General features: G+C 38.4%; 1 protein-coding gene across 1 annotated transcript in view; it reads left to right on the plus strand.

Moving 5' to 3' along the window:
• Positions 1-18,517, plus strand: part of ZNF782 (zinc finger protein 782) — a 57,911-nt gene extending 39,394 nt beyond the window's left edge. Inside the window, exons 4-5 of the mRNA XM_038526809.1 lie at positions 8,331-8,426; positions 15,248-18,517. Of these exons, the coding sequence (XP_038382737.1) occupies positions 8,331-8,426; positions 15,248-17,118 (1,967 nt within the window). The 3' untranslated portion in view covers positions 17,119-18,517. The remainder of the gene's footprint in view (positions 1-8,330; positions 8,427-15,247) is intronic.
• Positions 18,518-19,907: the final 1,390 nt, after the last annotated feature.

Raw genomic sequence — 19,907 nt, forward strand, 5'->3', positions numbered from 1 at the left:
CAGGGGGGCGGGGATGCCCTCAGGCTCCCTGGGACACTAACACCTCTGTGCCCAGGAGAGTGCGCTGAGCTCCCTAAAGGGCTGCAGCGCGCACGGCGGGACGGGGAGCAGCTCGGAGGGACTCGGGGGGCGGCTTTGCGGAGGGGGCTACGCGGCCGGGAGCAGCTCGGAGGGGCTCGGGCAGAGGAAGAGGCTCCGTACGGAGGGGGCTGCTCGGCTCCGGGAGCAGCTCGGAGAGTCTCGGGTGGCAGCTCCGCGGAGAGGGGACTGCGAGGCGGGAGCACGAATCCAACAGTGCAGGCCCGGGAGCACAGGGCGCCGGGACACAGCCCAGGATCCGGCCTCCCCCCGGGACACGCAGAGGCCGGGAGGGCCCAGGACAGCAAGGACACTCCTGCCCCGAGGTGAGCAGATCAGCGGCCCCTCCCCTGAAGCCTCCAGGCCCCTGCAGACTGAGCTCCGTAGTTACTGTGGGAGCTGAATCCAGGGCTCCAGAGCTGGCCTGGCCACTGTGGTTGTTCCTCCTGGGGCCTCACGGGGTAAACAACCCCCACTGAGCCCTGCACCAGGCAGGGGGCAGAGCAGCTCCCCCAAGTGCAAACACCTGAAAACCAGTACAACAGGCCCCTCCCCCAGAAGACCAGCTAAACGAACAAGTTCCAGGGGATGTCAAGGGACATAAAGTATACAGAGTCAGAAGATACATCACCGTGTTTTGTGTGTGTGTGTGTGTGTGTGTGTGTGTGTGTGTTTGCTTTTTGATTTCTGTTTGCTTCTACCACCCCTTTTTTCCTTTCTTTCTTTATCTTTGTCTTTTTCTTCTCTTTTTTCTTTTTTTTTCTTCCTTTTCTCTTTTCTCTTTTTTCTCTTTTCTTTCCTTCTTTCTCTCCTCTCTTTTTCTCCTTCTCCCAATAAAACTTGTTTTTGACCACTCTGCACTGAGCAAAATGACTAGAAGGAAAACCTCACCTCAAAAGAAAGAATCAGAAACAGTCCTCTCTCCCACAGAGTTACAAAATCTGGATTACAATTCAATGTCAGAAAGCCAATTTAAAAGCACTATTATACAGCTACTGGTGGCTCTAGAAAAAAGCATAAAGGACTCAAGAGACTTCATGACTGTAAAATTTAGATCTAATCAGGCAGAAATTAAAAGTCAATTCAATGAAAAAAATCAATTGAATGAGATGCAATCCAAACTAGAAGTCCTAACGACGCGGGTTAACGAGGTGGAAGAACGAGTGAGTAACATAGAAGACAAGTTGATGGCAAAGAGGGAAACTGAGGAAAAAAGAGACAAACAATTAAAAGACCATGAGGATAGATTAAGGAAAATAAACGACAGCCTGAGGAAGAGAAACCTACGTTTAATTGGGGTTTCCGAGGGCACCGAAAGGGACAGAGGGCCAGAATATGTATTTGAACAAATCATAGCTGAAAACGTTCCTAATCTGGGAAGGGAAACAGGCATTCAGATCCAGGAAATAGAGATATCCCCCCATAAAATCAATAAAAACCGTTCAACACCTCGACATTTAATAGTGAAGCTTGCAAATTCCAAAGATAAAGAGAAGATCCTTAAAGCAGCAAGAGACCAGAAATCCCTGGCTTATATGGGAAGAAATATCAGATTAACATCAGACCTCTCCACAGAGACCTGGCAGGCCAGAAAGGGCTGGCAGGATATATTCAGGGTCCTAAGAGATGAACATGCAACCAAGAATACTTTATCCAGCAAGGCTCTCATTCAAAATGGAAGGAGAGATAAAGAGCTTCAACACAGGCGGGAACTGAAAAAAATGTGACCTCCAAACCAGCTCTGCAAGAAATTTTAAGGGGGACTCTTAAAATTCCCCTTTAAGAAGAAGTTCAGTGGAACAATCCAGAAAAACAAAGACTGAATAGATGTCATGATGACACTAAACTCATATCTCTCAATAGTAACTCTGAATGTGAACGGGCTTAATGACCCCATCAAAAGGCGCAGGGTTTCAGACTGGATAAAAAAGCAGGACCCATCTATTTGCTGTCTACAAGAGACTCATTTTAGACAGAAGGACACCTACAGCCTGAAAATAAAAGTTTGGAAAACCATTTACCATTGGAATGGTCCTCAAAAGAAAGCAGGGGTAGCCATCCTTATATCAGATAAACTAAAATTTACCCCGAAGACTGTAGTGAGAGATGAAGCGGGACACTATATCATACTTAAAGGATCTATCCAACAAGAGGACTTAACAGTCCTCAATATATATGCCTCGAATGTGGGAGCTGCCAAATATATCAATCAATTATTAACCAAAGTGAAGAAATACTTAGATAATAATACACTTATACTTGGTGACTTCAATCTAGCTCTTTCTATACTGGATAGGACTTCTAAGCACAACATCTCCAAAGAAACGAGAGCTTTAAATGATACACTGGATCAGATGGATTTCACAGATATCTACAGAAGTTTACATCCAAACTCAACTGAATACACATTCTTCTCAAGTGCACATGGAACTTTCTCCAGAATAGACCACATACTGGGTCACAAATCGGGTCTGAACCGATACCAAAAGATTGGGATTGTCCCCTGCATATTCTCAGACCATAAGGCCTTGAAATTAGAACTCAATCACAACAAGAAGTTTGGAAGGACCTCAAACACGTGGAGGTTAAGGACCATCCTGCTGAAAGATGAAAGGGTCAACCAGGAAATTAAGGAAGAATTAAAAAGATTCATGGAAACTAATGAGAATGAAGATACAACCGTTTAAAATCTTTGGGATACAGCAAAAGCAGTCCTGAGGGGGAAATACATCTCAATACAAGCATCCATCCAAAAACTGGAAAGAACTCAAATACAAAAGCTAGCCTTACACCTGAAGGAGCTAGAGAAAAAACAGCAAATAGATCCTACACCCAGCAGAAGAAGAGAGTTAATAAAGATTCGAGCAGAACTCAACAAAATCGAGACCAGAAGAACTGTGGAACAGATCAACAAAACCAGGAGTTGGACCCGGAATAACTGGGGGAATTTTAAAAAAGAAAAACATATCTGGGGGCATCATAATGCCAGATTTCAGGTTGTACTACAAAGCTGTGATCATCAAGACAGTGTGGTACTGGCACAAAAACAGACACATAGATCAATGGAACAGAATGGAGAACCCAGAAGTGGACCCTGAACTTTATGGTCAACTAATATTCGATAAAGGAGGAAAGACTATCCACTGGAAGAAAGACAGTCTCTTCAATAAATGGTGCTGGAAAAATTGGACATCCACATGCAGAAGAATGAAAATAGACCACTCTCTTTCACCATACACAAAGATAAACTCAAAATTGATGAGAGATCTAAATGTGAGACAAGATTCCATCAAAATCCTAGAGGAGAACACAGGCAGCACCCTTTTTGAACTCGGCCACAGTAACTTCTTGCAAGATACATCCACAAAGGCAAAAGAAACAAAAGCAAAAATGAACTATTGGGACTTCATCAAGATAAGAAGCTTCTGCACAGCAAAGGATACAGTCAACAAAACTCAAAGACAACCTACAGAATGGGAGAAGATATTTGCAAATGACGTATCAGATAAAGGACTAGTTTCCAAGATCTATAAAGAACTTATGAAACTCAGCAGCAAAGAAATAAACAATCCAATCATGAAATGGGCAAAAGACATGAACAGAAATCTCACAGAGGAAGACATAGACATGACCAACATGCACATGAGAAAATGCTCTGCATCACTTGCCATCAGGGAAATACAAATCAAAACCACAATGAGATACCACCTCACACCAGTGAGAATGGGGACAATTAACAAGGCAGGAAACCACAAATGTTGGAGAGGATGCGGAGAAAAGGGAACCCTCTTACACTGTTGGTGGGAATGTGAACTGGTGCAGCCACTCTGGAAAACTGTGTGGAGGTTCCTCAAAGAGTTAAAAATAGACCTGCCCTACGACCCAGCAATTGCACTGTTGGGGATTTACCCCAAAGATACAGATGCAGTGAAACGCCAGGACACCTGCGCCCCGATGTTTATAGCAGCAATGTCCACGATAGCCAAACTGTGGAAGGAGCCTTGGTGTCCGTCGAAAGATGAATGGATAAAGATGTGGTTTATGTATACAATGGAATTTTACTGAGCCATTAGAAACGACAAATACCCACCATTTGCTTCAACGTGGATGGAACTGGAATGTATTATGCTGAGTGAAGTAAGTCAATCGGTTAAGGACAAACATTGTATGTTCTCATTCATTTGGGGAATATAAATAATAGTGAAAGGGAATAGAAGGGAAGGGAGAAGAGATGGGTAGGAAATATCAGAAAGGGAGACAGAACATAAAGACTCCTAACTCTGGGAAACAAACTAGGGGTGATGGAAGGGGAGGAGGGCGGGGGGTGGGGGTGAATGGGTGACGGGCACTGAGGGGGCACTTGAAAAGTTGAGCACTGGGTGTTATTCTGTATGTTGGTAAATTGAACACCAATAAAAAATAAATTTATTATTAAAAAAATAATGATCAGACCACTTCCATTTTATAGTAAATGTACCATATATGGCTATTTATTATTTTTGCTATCTATTTTTCCCCATTTTTCTGCTTTGGCTGCTTTCTTTGGGTTAACTGTATGATTTTATTTATTTTTCTTAAAAGACTTTATTCATGAGAGACAGAGAGAGAGAGAGAGAGAGATTGAGAGGTAGAGACAAAGGCAGAGGGAGAAGCAGACTCCATTCAGGGAGCCTGATGTGGGACTCGATCCCGAGACTCCAGAAGCACACCCTGGGCCAAAGGCAGACACTAAACTGCTGAGCCACCCAGGAATCCCCTAACTGTATGTTCTTAATGCTTTCATTACATTTATATCAGTAATTAACTAGCTTTGCCTCTCCTATGGATATGTGTTTGCTTTAACATTTGCAGCATACAACTTTTACTTAACACAATCTACCTTCAAATAATTTTACTTAACACAATCTACCTTCAAATTATTTCATTTATGAAAATTTTGTAATTGCCCACTTTTTACCTTTCATCTTATGTGCTGTTGTCATATATTTTACATACACATACGTATACATGATATGTATATATGTTACAAACCTTACAGTATATTGCTGTTGTTATTTTAAAAGATAATGTACCATTTTTTAAAAAGTTCTAAAAATGGGGCAGCCCCGATGGCGCAGTGGTTTAGTGCCACCTGCAGCCAGGGGTGTGATCCTGGAGAACCGGGATTGAATCCCACATCGGGCTCCCTGCATGGAGCCTGCTTCTCCCTCTGCTTGTGTCTCTACCTCTCTCTCTCTCCGTGCCTCTCATGAATAAATAAATAAAATCTTAAAAAATATATAAAATATTTTTAAAAACTAAAAAATAAATAAAAATTTCTAAAAACGAGTAAAGTGCATTTTATATTTATCATCATGTTTCCAGATTGTGGTGCTCTGTATTTCTATGTAGAAATCCAAATTTCCACCTGATACCATGTTTCTTCTGTCTGAAGCTCTTTTTTGTTTTTAAGCTTCTCCTGTAATGTTTGTCAATTGGTTATAAATTCAGCTTTTGTCTGAAAATGTCTTATATTTGCTAAATATAGAATTATAGGTTGACTTCTTTTAGTTCTTTAAAATTGTCACTTCATTGTCTTTTGGCATATATAATTGCTGACAAGAAGTAAGCATTCTTTTTTCCTTAATATACACTATACCTTTCTCTGCCTTCTTTAAGTTTTCTCTTCATCAAATGAGATTTTGCCATTTGCAATTACATGGATAGATCGAGAGGGTATAATGTTAAGTGAAACGAAACAATCAGGTAAAAGATCAATATCATATGATTTCACTCATCTTGAAATTTAAGAAACAAAACAAATGAACAGCCCAAAAAAGGACAAAGAAAAAGAACAAACAAATACAGAGAAGAAACTAGTGGTTGCCAGAAGGGAGGTAGGTAAGGAGAAGGATGAAATTGATAACAGGGATCAAGAGAACATTTATTTTATTTAGCACTCAATAACATATAGAATTGCTGATTTTCTGTTTATCAGTGGTTTTTAGCAGTTTGATTACAGTATACCCTGGTGTGGATTTCTTCATGTTTCTTCTCCTTAATTCATTAAGCTTTTAGGATTTTTTTGTACACTTCATCAAAGTTTGAACACTTTTCCATTATTTCTTCAAATGTTTTTATCTTTTTCTTCTGAAATATTTATTACGTATGTGTTAAATTACTTGATTTATTATCACATGGGTCACAGAATTCTGTTTATTATTATTATTATTATTATTATTACTATTATTTACAGTCTTTTTTCACTGTGGGTTTCTTTTTCTTTCATGCCTTAAAGTCATCCATTATGTTATTTATCTTTTCTTATATGGTATCTTAATCCTCTTTAATGTTTCCTTGTTTCTTGTTGGTTGGTTAGTTTTCTCATTTCATATATTCTTCAAACAGGAACTTTTTAAGTAAGTTCCTGCTTGTTTTCATCATGTTAATGTTTTCTTTCTCTTCTTGAACATATGATACATATTTACTGTTTCAAGTAGCCTTTATTATTAGCTTTATCATATGCATTTCCTACTCTGTCGCTACTAATTAATTTTCTCTCCAGTAAGGGTTGTATATCCCTACTTCTATTCATAACTAGGTATTTTTTTTATTGGTGAAGAGTGTTGTGAATTTTAGATTATTAGCTACTACTTTTGTTTTATTATTTTAAATCTTTTGAGGCCTTTTCTGGTTAATTAGTTAAGTTACTTGGAATTGATTTGATCATTTTAACGGTTGCTTTAAGCTTTGTTTTGTTAGATTAGAGCTCATTTTAAGACTAATTTGGCTCCACTATTAAGCAATAAACATCTTTCTGGTATTTTCCATTGGCCATGAAGTAGATTTTTCTACCTTGGCTAGTGGCAACAGAAACTTCTTACATCTGTGTATGGCTTTGATGATTTTTTTAAGTCTGCTCTTTTTCACTGGTCTTTCCTCATCCTTGAGTATTTTTGTTAATTTACACCAGTTAGTATTTAGGAGACTCTTTTGCAAATATTTAAGACTCAGTATCAGTGCTCCTTTTCCTTCTTTAGTATTTCATCCTTAACAATTCCAGTTGTCATGGCTTCCTTTAATTCATTTATGTTATTTTAGGTTACTGAATCAGGTAGGCTTTTTTGGTTTTTATTGTTTGTAGGCTGTAAATTCTTATTTGCAGTCGGCTGTGTGATAAGGGAAATTTTCAGTTTGTAATGTTTATGGGCCCTGCTCCTGAGCTCTCAGGAAAGTTATGCTTTAACATTTATTAAGGCCAGAATGACTCAGCAAAACTTCAAAACCTGGGCTCTATTTCTGCCCCATGCACACATTGTACATCTGCTTTAAAAAGGTGGGGGGACCCCTGGGTGGCTCAGTGGTTTAGCGCTGGCCTTCAGCCCAGGGCGTGATCCTGGAGTCCTGGGATTGAGTCCCACATCAGGTTCCCTGCGTGGAGCCAGCTTCTCCCTCTGCCTGTGTCTCTGCCTCTCTCTCTCTCTCTCTCTCTCTCTCTCTCTGTCTCTCTCTGTGTCTTTCATTAATGGATGAATAAAATCTTAAAAAAAAAAAAAGAGCATTCCAAACATAAAAATACAAAAAACAAAACAAAAACTCTCCCTGGTTCCCATAAGATTCAAATCACATAGCCTTGAATATAATAAAAACATAAGATGCAATCTGTAACCTTCTGGAATATCCTTCTTGAGGATCTGTAACTCTATGTAAAGAACCCTGCACTAAATGTTCATTCTCTGGACCACTCTCTTGCTTGTAAAGATTGTACACCCCTAGCAATTGTCCTGACTTGGGCTCAAAAAAACCTCTTCCTTTCTCTTTAAAATTGTTTAAAGTTTATGTTCATTTTACATCAACATGCGATAATCAATAGGACTCACCTCATTCGTTTTTCTGTTTTCAAGTATCCCTGTTTGCACTGCCTGGTGTCTAAAGTTTAAATCCCATTAGTATATAATTTGTATGCTAGATGTGTGATATGGAGAGGTAAATCAATTCCTTTTACTCTACTGGACCAGTTTAGGAAGTTCTTCTGAAATCTCTTATTTAAAACATAGACATTGACCATTTTAGAATTTAACATTACTTAGGCTTGTGATTTGGGGGTTTAAGAAGATTGATCCTTTATAAACATTAGAAAACATTTTTATGATCGCCTCCCAGAAAAGTTGTAGTGAGCACCCTGAATGTGCCATTTTTGAATCTTCCTTCATTTTCAGAAATAGTGAAACCTTTGCAGCAAATTCAAGTGTTAAATTATTTTCCATTTACAGGGTACTGCTTTACAAAACCAGAACTGATCTTCACATTGGAACAAGGAGAAGATCCATGGTTACTAAAGAAAGAATTTCTAAGAGAAAGTTCCCCAGGTGAGTTATTGAATACTGGTAGAAGACATCCAAGAAAATTAGATCCAAAGTGATTAGCTTAAAAAAAAAAAAAAAAAAAACAGAACAAAGCAGAGCAATCAGCTGGAAGTGAGCAGTTTGAATTTTTCAGCACTATCCTTTTAGAGTCTTTTGCATTTGAAATTATAAAAATAATAGATCTAATAAAATGTGGAAGGGGTCAGCTTGCACAAGGAGTAGATTGTAAGCATGTTAATATTCTCATCTGTAACAATGGGAAATAAGTATTCCATTTGAAGCTGAAAAGTTAAATAATAAACTCCATATACTTAACAGTAAAAAGATAAAAACTAAGAAAAGTTAATGAAGCAACTAAAATTAAGAATCAGCAGATCAGAGAAGAGAAAGGAACCATAATTTTATCATTATATAATAATGACTTACTAGATATCATATAAATATATAGATGATTAAGGAATTGTATAATTGGAAAGGATGACTACTAGGGCAAACTGTAGCCCTCCTAATTGTTAGAAGTTAAATATGTTTGCCAGAGCAAAGATAATAGACCTGTTACTAGAAAAGTTTCTTACAAAGCTGAATAAAGAGTCCTCCCCAGTAATCTTGTATGTCAACTATACATCAAATACAAAAATGAAAAGAGTCCCCAGGACAACCACCACATATCACATTCATTGATTCTTTGTTACTCAGCATATAGTTATACTCAGAGCTAAGATTTATAAGGTGAAATGATTGGGACAAAGCAAAATTAGCAAAGAGAAACGGGACAAAGTCCAGAGGAAACCAGGTGTGAACTTCCAATATCCTGAGCAGTGAATGTGACAACACATACGAAATGTTGTCTACTTGGAAAATTCATTAGAGACTAGGTTTTTGGGAACCATCTCAAAATCTAAGTTCACATTTGTCAGCCAGGGGCTAATCTTAAAAGCCAACCATCTAAGGGTTAACAGTCTCAGGCCTGCTGTGTTAAATGTTTTATACAAAAGCTATGTAAACACACCACATAATATACAATAAGGTAAACACACCTGCCATATCAATTAATAGAAATGAATTAAATTCACCTATTAAAATAATATGCCATCAGATTGTATCAGAGATATGCCTACAAAGTAATATACAAAGTATGAAATATAGTCATCAATTATTAAGCCAAAGGCATAAAACTCAATATTTATTCACCTAGCTAATACTTAAGGTTCAATTCATGTCAAAAACAGATGAGAAAAAGGACATTTTGATAAAGCTAAAGAAGTTTTTATTTTTTTAATAAATTTATTTTTTATTGGTGTTCAATTTGCCAACATATAGAATAACAACAAGTGCTCATCCCATCAGTGCCCCCCTCAGTGCCCCTCACCCAGTAACCCCCACCCCCCATCCACCTCCCTTTCCACCATCCCTAGTTCGTTTCCCAGAGTTAGGAGTCTCTCATGTTCTGTCTCCCTTTCTGGTATTTCCCACTCATTTTTTTCTCCTTTCCCCTTTATTCCGTTTCACTATTTTTTATATTCCCCAAATGAATGAGACCATATAATGTTTGTCCTTCTCCGATTGACTTATTTCACTCAGCATAATACGCCCCAGTTCCATCCACATTGAAGCAAATAGTGGGTATTTGTCATTTCTAATGGCTGAGTAATATTCCATTGTATACATAAACCACATCTTCTTTATTCATTCATCTTTCGATGGACACCGAGGCTCCTTCCACAGTTTGGCTATTGTGGACATTGCTGCTAGAAACATCGGGGTGCAGGTGTCCTGGCATATCATTGCATCTGTATCTTTGGGGTAAATCCCCAGCAGTACAATTGCTGGGTCGGAGGTAAGATCTATTTTTAACTCTTTGAGGAACCTCCACACAGGTTTCCAGAGTGGCTGCACCAATTCACCTTCCCACCAACAGTGCAGGAGGGTTCCCCTTTCTCCACATCCTCTCCAACATTTGTGGTTTCCTGCCTTGTTAATTTGCCCCATTCTCACTGGTGTGAGGTGGTATCTCATTGTGGTTTTGATTTGTATTTCCCTGATGGTCAGTGATGCAGAGCATTTTCTCATGTGCTTATTGGCCATGTCTATGTCTTCCTCTGTGAGATTTCTGTTCATGTCTTTTGCCCATTTCATGATTGGATTGTCTGTTTCTTTGCTGTTGAGTTTCATAAGTTCTTTATAGATCTTGGATACTAGCCTTTTATCTGATACGTCATTTGCAAATATCTTCTCCCATTCTGTAGGTTGTCTGTTAGTTTTTTTGACTGTATCCTTTGCTGTGCAAAAGCTTCTTATCTTGATGAAATCCCAATAGTTCATTTTTGCTTTTTTTCTTTTGCCTTCATGGATGTATCTTACAAGAAGTTACTGTGGCCGAGTTCAAAAAGGGTGTTGCCTGTGTTCTCCTCTAGGATTTTGATGGAATCTTGTCTCACATTTAGATCTTTCATCCATTTTGAGTTTATCTTTGTGTCTGGTGCAAGAGAGTGGTCTAGTTTCATTTTTCTGCACGTGGATGTCCAGTTTTCCCAGCACCATTTATTGAAGAGACTGTCTTTTTTTCAGTGGATAGTCTTTTGTCGAGTATTAGTTGACCATAAAGTTGAGGGTCCACTTCTGGATTCTCTATTCTGTTCCATTGATCTATGTGTCTGTTTTTGTGCCAGTACCACACAGTCTTGATGACCACAGCTTTGTAGTACAACCTGAAATTTGGCATTGTGATGCCCCCAGGTATGGTTTTCTTTTTTAATATTCCCCTGGCTATTTGAGGTCTTTTCTGACTCCAGACAAATCTTAAATAATTTGTTCCAACTCTCTGAAGAAAGTCCATGGTATTTTGATAGGGATTGCATTAAACGTGTAAATTGCCCTGGGTAACATTGACATTTTCACAATATTAATTCTTATAATCCATGAGTATGGAATATTTTTCTATCTCTTTGTGTCTTTCCCAAGCTAAAGAAGTTTTTATTTTAAGGTCATATAAAAGTTTTGAATATTAGTACATCAAATAAATTATCAAGATTCATAAAACAAAAACTGGCAGGAGTTGTAAGGAGAAGTAGGTATACATTAGGTATAGAAGACCCTAATATGTCCCTCTGATTTCATAACAGACTCTAGTGGACTCTAGAATAATGCTCAGAAAACTACCCCTAGGTCAAATCCTGCCTGCTGCTTTTTTTTTGTAAGGAAACACAGGCATATCTATTTGTTTATGTATTCACACTCCAAGGTAGAGTTGAGTAACATGGGTTTGAACTACACAAACAACATAGGCTTAAACTGCACAGGTTTTCTTCCATGTGGAATTTTTTCAATAAATACAGTAAGTATATTATTGTAAATATTTTTTATGTTTATGGGTTTTTTTTCTCTAGCTAACTTTATTGTAAGAACACAGTATATGATACATGTAACATATAAAATGTGTTCATTGACTTTATGTTATCTATATGGCTTCCAGTCAATGGCAGGCTATTAATAGTTAAATTTTTGGTGAGTCACAAGTCATAATGCAGATTTTCAACTGTGTGTGGAGGAGTTGGCACCCCTAATCCTCATGTTGTTTAAGGGTCAACTACAGTTGCAACAGAGATGCATGACCCGCAAATCCCAAAACATTATCTGTGGCCTTTTATATAGAAAGTGTACCAGCCTCTGGTCTAGACATTATACATAGCATATTTTATAAAATGAACCTATTAAGTGCCTTTCAAAACTCTCTTCTGAAAACAGAAATAAAACCTCTTTTTAAATAACCTTGGGGGGGGGGCCCTGGGTGGCTCAGTCGGTTAAGCATCTCCCCTGCTACGTGGGGAGCCCACTTCTCCCTCTCCCTCTGCCTGCCACCCCCATGCTTACACACTCTCTCTCTCTCTCTCTCTCTCTCTGTCAAATAAATAAATAAATCTTCTAAGAAACAAAATAAAATGACCTTGGAACATTGAGAAAATGTAAACGTATTATAGACCAATTCCACAAAGTATAGATACTATTGTTCAATAACACTGTAAATTGCAAGCAATATGAGAAAAGTTAAAATCCCTCTATCTTAAAATCAGTGATGAATATATATCTTTCAACAAAGTATTTTATCAAAAGGTAAATCAAAATTATACAGTATCTAGAAAAAAATTTTATTGAAAATGTTTTTTATAAATGACCACCTTTGGACAGTAGATAGAGCAGTGAAGAATTTTTTTAACTCAAATACAGTTTACCCTTGAACAGCACAGGTTTTAACTGCACAGATCTACTTATACATTGGTTTTTTCAATAAATACAATAAAGTATTGTAGATGTGTTTTCTCCTCTTAATAACATTTTTTCTCTAGTTAACTTTATTGTAGAAATACAGTATATAATACATGTAAATTATAAAATATGTGTTAATCAACTTTTGGTCAACCATAGGCTATTAGTGGTTAAGGTTTTGAGGAGTCAGAAGTCATACACAGATTTTCTCTGTGCATAGGGGTGGTTGGCACTCTTTGACCAGCTGATCTTGAAAACACAGGTCAAGTATACTTTTTTTTTAACAAGCAAGAAAGTTGTAAAAGAAAGCGTAAGTAAAGTAAAAGATGTAATAAAAACTATAATGGTATAAATTATAAAGCAAAAGGTAGTTCTTGAAATAAAATAAAATACTAACCTCAGCTAAAAAAAGGAAAGAAAGCACTATTAACTCATTATAAGTTTTGTGATAGATTCCTACTTCTGTAATATAATTTTGGAATACTTTACCCTAGACTTTCTCTCTTTTGTAAGCTCTTTAATTTGATGGACATGTCAAAAAAACAATGAGATATCTGTGCCAGATAACATACGGTTGTTGAATGAGCTTCTTTACTCACCTGGATTATGATTTCCTCCAAAAGAATGGTCTATTTCATTCTTCCTTACTTTAGTATGTATCATATAATAAATATTTTTAATAACATTGTGGATTGATTCTTAAGCTAGGTGGAGATAACTATCTCATATTGATTCATTCAGAAGACACTCTTCATAAATGCAATGCCCAAGTCAAATTTCTAGGATTTTTGAATCCTTAGGTGTAGATGAGCAATCGTTCTGGGCCCTTGTTTATGCAGAGCTCTCTAGGTAATTCTGAGGCACACTGCTTTTTATGGACCACTGACTTAACTTACACTACAGAAGGATGCAAAGAATATCACAGTAAGAGTTTCATTTTGGAAAAGTGGGCAAAGCTGCATACAATACATTTCATATCATATAAGGGCTGTTGATTAAAGTACAACCACATAACTTTTGAGTACAACCAAGAAAGAGAATATGCTGTCCATTAACCTATGCACTTGCCATCAATTTGAAGATGCATCCTGAGTTTGATTATGGTAATTTACTTTAAAAATCATGAGTCACAAATATGGGTGCTTTCTATATATTTCTTGTTAAAATGAATGATACAGGCAGAATGATACTTCTTTCCTATTTCAAAATAAATGTTGCTTAAATTTGTGAGAAGCTATGAGAAGCCTTTTTCTTGTTAAGTTTTAGGAAGATAGCTTTGCTATATAGTCCTAAGGCTAGAATAGAGAGTAAATTAGGGAAAGAATGTGTGTATAAAGTTACTACTGGAAGTGTAATGAGGACTGACATCAAGATTAGAGTAGAAAATACTGTGGACTGGTGGAATGGTAACTAGAATGCATAATAAACATGCAGTTAGTGTTAAACTTTGTTTCCCTGAATCACTTAAATCTTTCATTTCTTGTTGCTTAGGACAGTGTATTCAAGGCTTTCAAATATTTTTAGTATAGGCCTGACATTTTTACTAGGAGTCTGTGTAGTAGCAGGGCAACAACAGTTAAATATGTACAAGACACTTATGGTGAATAAATATAAAAGATACTTGTAGTTTTTAGGGCCAGTTTGAAACATGATCCTTAAGATTCTCACAGTCAAGACTAGATAGGTTGGAAAACAGAAGTGAAGATTGGGCAAGGAAGAGTAGTTTGGGGAAAATGAGCAAGTAAAAAAGAGAAAAGATGAGGTTTGATGACCAAGAGATATTCACTATTGAACAACCCTGTTATAATACCAAGGTACCAGAACCAGGATAGAGCATTGACTCCAATATAAGTGGAAAAATTACTCTTAGCTCCCATCTTTTTTTTTTTTTTTTAACTTCTACTGTTACACTAATGTTTCTGTGAATGATACCGCAGAGAAAATCAAAGCATGGCAAATAGAATTTTTTTTTCTTTTACCATGAGGAAGTTGGTGCCATTATAAATTAATTTTAGTGTTTTGTAGACTGGAAAAAAATGGAGCTCCAAGGGGAATCATAGAGACTAATGATTATGCTACCATTTTAATCTATATTTGACTAAGAATCTAGACTCATATTTTTCCCTAATGCAAATTCTGTTTCAAATAAATCCATTGGAAACCTTTAATCTACTTTGAACTGATTAACCTTTGAATTCATCCCATTCACTACTTTTGTTTTTTCTGTTCCCAAGATCCAATTCTCTTGAATATATTCTCAATTATCAATTGTTCCTTTCCTTTATATTTTCTTCTTTAACCAGTTTTGAAAACTATACTTTATGATGCCAAATACATGTGTATATTTATTTCTAGCTTCTTTTCTTTCTACTACAAAATGTTTGGATTGTTGTTGTTTTTTTAATAAAAAAGAGAGAATATGTGCTTAGAATTACTTTATTGTTGGGAAACTGATCCAGAAACCAAAGCATCAAATACATAATAGGGCATATATCTATAAGTCCCATTGCATAATAAGTGTGTTAAATATCATAAAGTATTTTTAATTTTCTCATTTTTAGAAGACTCCCAACCTAATCATCTTTCAAAGAAGAGCCTAGAAAGCCAAGGAAAATATTTGTGGCACGTTTTATTCACCAATAAATCATTGCCTACAGAGGAAGAGATTTCAGGAAAACCATGTAATCTGGACATAAACATTTTACATGCAAGAACAATGCCGTATAAATTTGACACTGCAGGACCTACCTACCTGCATCTCAGCTCATTGGCTCCACACTGTCAATATTCAAGAAAGAAGGTTCATGAGCTTAATGTATGTGAGAAATGGCTCCTCAGTATTAAGGAGGGCAGAATTAATACCAGAGAGAAATCATTTGTTTATAGTAAAAATGCGAAAGCCTTCAATTATAAAGAGAAAGTCATTCAACATCAAACAATTCCGACTTTGCAGCGGGCTTCTGAGTACAATGAATGTGGAAACACTTTGTTTGAAAAGACTGCCCTTATTACATCTGAGAGTACCTCCCCCAAAGTGAAATCTTATAAATTCAGTAAATATGGGGGAAAACAATGTGATAAACCAACTCTTATAATCTCTCATAGCAATAATCCAGAGAAAAATCATTATGAGTTTAATGAATTTGAATGTACTGAAAACAGAAATAATTTCAGCAAGATCACACAAAGAACTGATACAGAAGGGAAATCTGCCGGCCAAAATTCACACATTGGAGAACATCAGAAAAATCATATAGGAGTGGAACCCTTTGAATATGGAAAGAAGTTCAGTCCTAATTTGGCCCTCCCAGTGCATCAGAGAACTCACATGACAGACAAATCCTCTGATTATGACACATGTACAGAGACATTAACTTGCCAGTCAGGTTTCAACATACATCAGAGAACTCACATTACAGTGAAACCCTATGAATGTAATGAATGTGGAAAATCCTGTTCTATGAATTCTTTCCTGATTCAGCCTCTGGAAAATCACACAGGGGAGAAACCCTATGAATGTCATGCATGTGGGAAAGCTTTCAGTGAGAAGTCACGCTTAAGAAAACATCAGAGAACTCACACAGGAGAGAAACCCTATAAATGTGATGATTGTGAGAAGGCTTTCAGTGCAAAGTCAGGTCTAAGAATACATCAGAGAACTCACACAGGGGAGAAACCCTATGAATGTAATGAATGTGGGAAATCTTTCAACTATAAATCAATCCTTATAGTACATCAGAGAACTCACACAGGGGAGAAACCCTTTGAATGTAACGAATGTGGAAAATCTTTCAGCCACATGTCAGGCCTAAGGAATCATCGGAGAACTCACACAGGGGAAAGACCATACAAATGTGATGAATGTGGGAAGTCTTTCAAACTGAAGTCAGGTCTCAGAAAACATCATAGAACTCACACAGGGGAGAAGCCCTATAAATGCAATCAATGTGGGAAAGCTTTTGGTCAGAAATCACAACTCCGAGGACATCATAGAATTCACACAGGAGAGAAACCCTACAAATGTAATCATTGTGGGGAAGCTTTCAGCCAGAAATCAAACCTCAGAGTGCATCACAGAACTCACACTGGGGAGAAACCCTATAAATGTGATGATTGTGGGAAAACTTTCAGGCAGAAATCAAATCTCAGAGGACATCAGAGAACTCACACAGGGGAGAAACCCTATGAATGTAATGAATGTGGAAAAGCTTTCAGTGAGAAGTCAGTCCTAAGAAAACATCAGAGAACTCACACAGGAGAGAAACCCTATAAATGTAATCACTGTGGAGAAGCTTTTAGCCAGAAGTCAAACCTCAGAGTACATCAGAGAACTCACACAGGGGAGAAACCCTATAAATGTGATAAATGTGGGAAAACTTTCAGCCAGAAATCAAGCCTACGAGAACATCAGAAAGCCCACACAGGGAGTTAAACGTATGAATGTAAAGAATTTGGAAAACCATTGAACCAGAAATCAAATCTCACAATATAAAAGAGAAAGAGAGAGAACCATATGAATAAACAATTGCAAATTTCTCTGCAAGATGCCAGCCTTGCATCAGGGAACTTACACAGGAGAGAAATTCTTGGAATATATTTTATATGGGCTGTATTTCATCCAGAATGCAGTCCTCATTATGGACCACTCAGCAAAGAAGTTACAAAGATAATTAATGTGAAAAATACTCTGTACTTAATCATCAGAAAACTTACACTGCAGAAAAGTAGTGTAATGTAATAAAAATGTGAAAATTTTGTGTCGGTAATCAAAATTTACTTATCAGAGAAATGATACAATGAAAAATCAGAATATATAATAAGCATTTTGATAAGCTTTTGCCAAAAGCCATCTTTCTCAGTTCAACAGAAAATACATGGAGGTTAGAGACCTCACAATGAGGTAATGGATGTGGGGAACTCTTCTATTATAAATCAGCCCTCAATTGGACTTACGCAGAAATAATTCCTGTATGCCATATAAAGACTATTAATTGTTCCCCAAAAAAATTTCCTCTTCTCCCTCATGCTGCACCTAGTCTACATTTCTCAACCAGTGTCATCCAAATGGGGTCCTATTAATAACCTCTGGCTACTAGAATGTGGTGGTCAATGACCCATCTCACTTAGTACATCCCTCAAATTCTCAATGTTTTCTCCTGTCCCTTAGCAGAATGGAGTGGAGATTACTCTCAGTGAAACTCTGGGCTCATGCACTGAAAATCGGAGAGTACAAGACACTAGGAAACAGGGTAAAGAGTGACTGTGGAATGGAATTTTATCCTCTGTATACACAGACTTTTCGCAGCAAGGAAATAAACTTGTTCTCTACTGAGCTTCTGCAGGTTTGAGTATACTTTATACTGACATATACTCACCAACCCTTAACTAATAAAGCCTATGAATATGATTTCTGTGGATATCTGAACTCAACATATATCAGAAACCTGACAACAGGAGAAACCCCTGACAATAGTTTTTATCCACAACTCCTCATCAGTCAGGTAAATATCAATGAAAGAAATTCAACATTTCAACATATGTAGGAAACATTTACCAAAAAATAACATCTCATTAAATATATGATAATTGAATTGTAAATGTATAAAAGTTTTCAACAAGTCATCAAACTTTAATCTTTCTCAGAATGTGTTACAGGGGGAGAATCTATCAATTTGAGAAAGGTAAGTAATAGCATCTACATAGAAATTGTTCTATAAAACTGTTGTTTCATGTGTATTATTAAAACAGTTAATGAAACACAATATTGATAACAGACATTCACTAGAATAAGACACTTTAAAAGAATGAATAAATAAATTGCATAAACTAAACAGCATTGCCTGTATGTGAATATTTTCTGAGTTCTTTTTTTAATCTATGTGAGTTTGTATTCATGCATGCCAGGTATTTATATGTGTATTGGAACTAAACATCACTGTAATAGAATTATGTACCCCTTGCTCAGTAACTGTTATGGCATCAGCTATACTTTCACATGTAGATTAATAACAAGTAAACCTTTACAGGAAGTAACTGAAAACTCAGAATCCCATACTACATTTTATTTCTCCTGATGTCTTCTGGACATGTGCATATAGGAAAGGCCATTGGGGGCAAGATGGCAGAGGAGTAGGGTCCTCAAGTCACCTGTCCCCACCAAATTACCTAGATAACCTTCAAATCATCCTGAAATATCTACGAATTCAGCCTGAGATTTAAAGAGAGAACAGCTGGAATGCTACAGTGAGAAGAGTTCACGCTTCTATTAAGGTAGGAAGACGAGAATAAAGAAAGAAACAAAAGGCCTCCAAGGGGGAGGGGCCCCGCAAGAGCCGGGCTAAGGCCGGAGAGAGTGTCCCCAGGACAGGAAAGCCCCATCCCGGAGAAACAGGAGCTTCACCAATCTTCCTGGGAGGAAAGGCGCTCCCAGGGAGTTAGAGCAGGACCCCAGGAGGGGCAGGGATGCCCTCAGGCTCCCAGGGACACTAACAGCACCTGTGCCCCGGGGAGAGCGCACCACACCCCGGGCCGAGCTCCCTAAAGGGCTGCAGCCCGCGCACGGCTGGACCCGGAAGCAGCTCGGAGGGGCTCGGTCGGCAGCTCCGCCCGCGGAGGGGGCTGCCGCCTCAGGAGCACCTCCGGGCGGCTCCGACAGAGGCTCCGCACGGAAGGGTCTGCAGGGCTCCAGGAGCAGCTGGGCGCAGCTCCGGTGGCGGCTCCCCACGGAGGAGGCTGCGCAGCCCGGAGCAGCTCTGAGGCGGCTCCGGCACAGGCTTCGAGCAGAAGGGGCTGCGGGACCAGGAGCGCAAATCCAACAGCACAGGTACCAGGAGCACAGGGCGCCTGGGACGGCCCAAGATCCCACGCTACCCCCCCGGGACAGGCAGAAGCCAGGAGGGCCCAGGACAGCAAGGACGTTCCTGCCTTGAGCTGAGCAGATCAGCGGCCCCGCCCCCTGAGTATCCAGGCCCCTGCAGACTGAGAGCTCTTTAGTTACTGCAAGAGTTGACTCCAGGGTTCCAGAGCTGGCCCCTGCCACTGTTGTTGTTCCCCCTGGGGCCTCACAAGATAAACAACCCCCCACTGAGCCTCACCGTGGCCTCGCTGGATAGCTTAAACATCTTTCACTGAGCCCTGCACCAGGCAGGGGGCTGAGCACTCCCACAAGTGCTAACACCTAAAAATCAGCACAGCAGGCCCCTCCCCCAGAAGACCAGCTAG

The sequence above is a fragment of the Canis lupus genome, chromosome 1, assembly GCF_011100685.1.
Source record: "Canis lupus familiaris isolate Mischka breed German Shepherd chromosome 1, alternate assembly UU_Cfam_GSD_1.0, whole genome shotgun sequence".
Classification (NCBI taxonomy): Eukaryota; Metazoa; Chordata; class Mammalia; order Carnivora; family Canidae; genus Canis; species Canis lupus.